Genomic DNA, 5,067 nt, shown 5'->3' on the forward strand with positions numbered 1-5,067 from the left:
TATAGCCTTATAAGTTCCTCCATGGTTCCTCATGATTCCTCATAGTTCCTCAATTAGTTCCTCATAGTCTCCTTATAGTTCCTCTCAAGTTCCTCATCATATCTTCATAGTCCTCATAGTTCTTCATAGTTCCTGATAGTTCCTCATATAGTTCCTCAAGTCCTCATCATTCTTCATAGCTCTTATATCCCATAGTTCCTATAGTTCCTCTATAGTTCCTCATAGTTCCTCATAGTTCCTCGATCGTTCTTCATATCCTATAGTCCTTATATTCCTCATGGTCCCATGATTCCTCATAGTTCCTTATAGTTCCTCATAGTTCCTTATATTCTCATAGTTCCTTATTCCTCATAGTTCCATGTTCCTCATAGTTCCTTGCGGCCTCCTAAATAGACGAGACTGACTACCTCAAGACTGTGTCGAAACTTTGTCTTTTGCTCACCATAAGACAGTTACAGTATATACAATCGGATATATACACATTCTTTACCATGTATCATAATCTTCATCCAGGTAAGCATACCTGTGTATTATGGATGGATGTAGGTATAAGCATGCCTGTGTATTATGAACGGGGTAAAGCATGCCTGTGTATTATGGATGAGGTAAGCATGCCTGTGTTATATTGAACGGGAAGCATGACTGTGTATTATGGATGAGGTAAGCATGCCTGTGTATTATGGATGAGGTAAGCATTGCCTGTTGTATTATGGATGAGGTAAGCATGCCTGTGTATTATGGATGGGTAAGCAGGGCCTGTGTTATTTATGGATGCGGTGTAAGCATCCTGTTATTAGATAGGTAAGCATGCCTGTGTATTATGGATGAGGTAATCATGCCTGTTATATGGGTGATAAGCATGCGGTATTATAGATGAGTAAGTCATGCCTGTGTATTATGGATGAGTAATCATGCCTGCTTGTATTATGGCATGGACGGTAAATGCATGCCTGTTATTATGGATGAGGTAATCATGCATGCGGTGTATTATGGATGAGGTAATACACATGCCTGTGTATTATGGATGAGGTAATCATAGCCTGTGATTATGATGCAGGTAAGCATGCCTGTATTATGGATGAGGTAAGCATGCCTGGTTATTATGGATGAGGTAAGCATGCCTGTGTATTAGGATGACGGTAAGCATGGCTTGTATTATGAACGGGGTAAGCATGCCTGTGTATTATGAAGGGTAGCATGCCTGTGTATTATGGAATTGCGGTAAGCATTGCCTGTGTATTATGGATGAGGTAAGCATGCCTGGTGTATTATGGAATGCAGCGTATATCATGCCTGTGTATTATGGATGAGGTAAGCATGCCGTGTATTATAGATGGACAGCATGCCTGTGTATTATGGATGGCTGGTAAGCATGCCTGTGTATTATAGATGGTAAGCAGCCTGTTGTATTATTGAACTTGGGATAAAGCATGCCTGTGTATTTATGAGATGGGTAAGCATTGCCTGCTGTTTATGGATGGGGTAAGCATGCCTGTGTATTATGATGGCGTAATATAATAAAAATACATATTATATCTATTGTTTTATAAAAGTATATATATATTACAAGGTTTCATTTATGTATATCGTTTCATCTTATTAGAATATTTGTGAAGCATGCCTGTGTATTAATGGATGAGTAAAAGCACACAAACAGAAGGAAAAGAAACAAAGCATCCTTGTATTAGATGCATAATACACAGGCATGCTTACCTCATCCATAATACACAGGCATGCTTACCCCGTTCATAATACACAGGCATGCTTACCTCATCCATAATACACAGGTATGCTTACCTGGATGAAATTATGATACATGGTAAAGAATGTGTATATATCCGATTGTATATACTGTAACTGTCTTATGGTGAGCAAAAGACCAAAGTTTACGACACAGTCTTGAGGTAGTCAGTCTCAGTCTATTTAGGAGGCCGCAAGGAACTATGAGGAACTATAAGGAACTATGAGGAACTATAAGGAACTATGAGGAACTATAAGGAACTATGAGGAACTATAAGGAACTATGAGGAATCATGAGGAACCATGAGGAACTATAAGGAACTATAAGGAACTATGAAGAACGATGAGGAACTATGAGGAACTATGAGGAACTATAAGGAACTATGAGGAACTATGAGGAACTATAAGGAACTATGAAGAATGATGAGGAACTCTGAGGAACTATAAGGAACTATGAGGAACTATCAGGAACTATGAAGAACTATGAGGAACTATGAAGAATGATGAGGAACTCTGAGGAACTATAAGGAACTATGAGGAACTATGAGGAACTATGAGGAATCATGAGGAACCATGAGGAACTATAAGGAACTATAAGGAACTATGAAGAACGATGAGGAACTATNACTATGAGGAACTATGAGGAACTATGAGGAATCATGAGGAACCATGAGGAACTATAAGGAACTATAAGGAACTATGAAGAACGATGAGGAACTATAAGGAACGATGAGGAACTATGAGGAACTATGAGGAACTATGAGGAACTATGAGGAACTATGAGGAACTATGAGGAACTCTGAGGAACTATGAAGAACGATGAGGAACTATGAAGAACGATGAGGAACTATGAGGAACTATGAGGAACTATGAGGAACGTGAAACAACCTTTCTTTTTTTCTATATAGCTGAACTCTTTGTGAACTCTTGTAATTGGTTCTGACTTCTGCAAATCAGGTTCCGGACAATTACCACTCCCACTTGTCCTTGATTGATATCGTGCCGGGGACGGACTGACCATAGGGTTTATGTAGTTGATGGTTCTCTTGTCCGTCTTGTCCGTCTTCATTCTACTTTAATAAATCGGGTTCAATATCACAATATGAACTCTGTTGTTCTCTGACATTTGCAAATCAGGTTCTGGACAATTAACACCATCCTTTGTATATGTAGTGCTGCGACTTACGAGTAGATGAGATTGTTTATGTAGTGCTGTGACTTACGAGTAGATGGGATTGCCCGGGATAGCGATACCATGACAACATCCCCAATATTAGCATGGTTTGCATTTCAAGTCAAGAATCATCCTTAAGTGTGTGAAATTGATTGTGCAGCTGAATAAAGTTTATTTAAGCTGATTTGGATGTGACTAGACATGGTGATATTTATTTATTTAACCAGGCAAGTCAGTTAAGAACAAATTCTTATTTTCAATGACGGCCTAGGAACAGTGGGTTAACTACCTTGTTAAGGGGCAGAACGACAGATTTTCACCTTGTCAGCTCGGGGATTCGATCTTGCAACTTTTCGGTTACTAGTCCAACGCTCTAACCACTAGGTTACCTGCCGCCGATATCTAGTATCGGCCATGCTGATATCGGGCATATTGACTTGCAGAGTTAAAAAAAAACGTTTTTTAAATGCGTTACCACAACTACCATCACTCCAGCAGTCACTACCACGAAGCATGACGTTTCCTTTTCTAGTTTATAATACACACAGACCTCTCGGCCCATTTCCTGGGTCACCGTCCCTCCCATCAATGCCTTTGGGTCCAGGATATCCAGGATGTCCTTTAGCACCATGGAAACCAGGCAGACCTATTGCATAAGAGACAAACATGTTATTGTGTTAAATGACCATATCAATCACAATATTTCTAATAGTAATTCTCTTACAACACATAGTCCGAGATTCAAATGGAACTGATCATAGCATTGGGGGGGAAAAATTATCTTCTGCATAAATACCGCACTGCATGTTTGATTGAATTGTTCGCTCATCTCTATGGCGCTCACCACGTTTCCCAGGGTCCCCTGGGGGCCCGTGTATGACTGTATTGGATGATGGTCCACAAGGGCCTGGGGGCCCGTCGCCCCCCACACAGCCTGGTACACCACTGTGACCTTTCTCCCCATCAGGGCCAACCGATCCTGCCCAGAACCACATCCCCCCCCAAAAATCATATAATCTATTGTCATAATTCACACCTTCATCATCATTGTGTAAATGTGACAGTTTATTTGTACGTGTGAGTGTTCTTGCACGTCTGTATGTGTGTGTGTGTGTGTGTGTGTGTGTGTGTGTGTGTGTGTGTGTATGCACGCCCATGTGTGTGTGTCTGTACATGTGTGTGACCTCTGACCTTTGGGACCGGGTGGTCCTTCAGCTCCAGGTGGGCCGTCAGGGCCCGGTCCAGGTCTTCCTGGGTCACCTCTAGGACCTGTAGTAGGTAACATATACTACTGTAGGAGGTAACATATACTACATCAACTACTGTAGTAGGTAACATATACTACATCAACTACTGTAGTAGGTAACATATACTACATCAACNAGGTAACATATACTACATCAACTACTGTAGTAGGTAACATATACTACTGTAGGAGGTAACATATACTACATCAACTACTGTAGTAGGTAACATATACAACATCAACTACTGTAGTAGGTAACATAATACATCAACTACTGTAGTAGGTAACATATTAAAGTAAAAAATACATTAACCAAATCCCTGGCATTAGACAAACTCATGGTAATGATACTGGAGCACTCAATGTCTTTCCACATTCAATGCAATCAAACTTAATTTATCCCCTTGAGGCAATTCCTACTAGGGCTACGGCGGTGAATCAGACTTATAAAACAAACAGACATAGACAAGAACATGCCTTCATCTGAGACCAGTGTAACTTGGCTAAGCCTTATAATAAGACAGTATACTGTAAGTGCTCATTCATGCTTATATCATGTATTACATCTATTACATCTGTCCTCTTTGAAGTGTTACCAATGTGTTCAATGTGTCAGTGCTGTTACTGTACCTGGTGTTGAATGTGTCAGTTCTGTTACTGTACCTGGTGTTGAATGTGTGGAATGTGTCAGTGCTGTTACTGTACCTGGTGTGGAATGTGTCAGTGATGTTACTGTACCTGGTGTTGAATGTGTCAGTGATGTTACTGTACCTGGTGTGGAATGTGTCAGTGCTGTTACTGTACCTGGTGTGGAATGTGTCAGTGCTGTTACTGTACCTGGTGTTGAATGTGTTGAATGTGTCAGTGATGTTACTGTACCTAGTGTTGAATGTGTCAGTGCTGTTAC

The 5,067-nt window shown here is 40.5% G+C and overlaps 1 protein-coding gene across 1 annotated transcript in view; it reads right to left on the reverse strand.

Annotated features, from left to right (window-relative positions):
- Window positions 1-5,067, reverse strand: part of LOC111978953 (collagen alpha-3(IV) chain-like) — a 34,149-nt gene that overhangs the window by 17,954 nt on the left and 11,128 nt on the right. The window contains exons 11-13 of the mRNA XM_024009200.2: window positions 4,106-4,183; window positions 3,759-3,893; window positions 3,465-3,560 (exon numbers count right to left, since the gene is read on the reverse strand). Of these exons, the coding sequence (XP_023864968.2) occupies window positions 3,465-3,560; window positions 3,759-3,893; window positions 4,106-4,183 (309 nt within the window). The remainder of the gene's footprint in view (window positions 1-3,464; window positions 3,561-3,758; window positions 3,894-4,105; window positions 4,184-5,067) is intronic.

Source organism: Salvelinus sp. IW2-2015, linkage group LG19 (genome assembly GCF_002910315.2).
Source record: "Salvelinus sp. IW2-2015 linkage group LG19, ASM291031v2, whole genome shotgun sequence".
In the NCBI taxonomy this organism is placed as follows: domain Eukaryota; kingdom Metazoa; phylum Chordata; class Actinopteri; order Salmoniformes; family Salmonidae; genus Salvelinus; species Salvelinus sp. IW2-2015.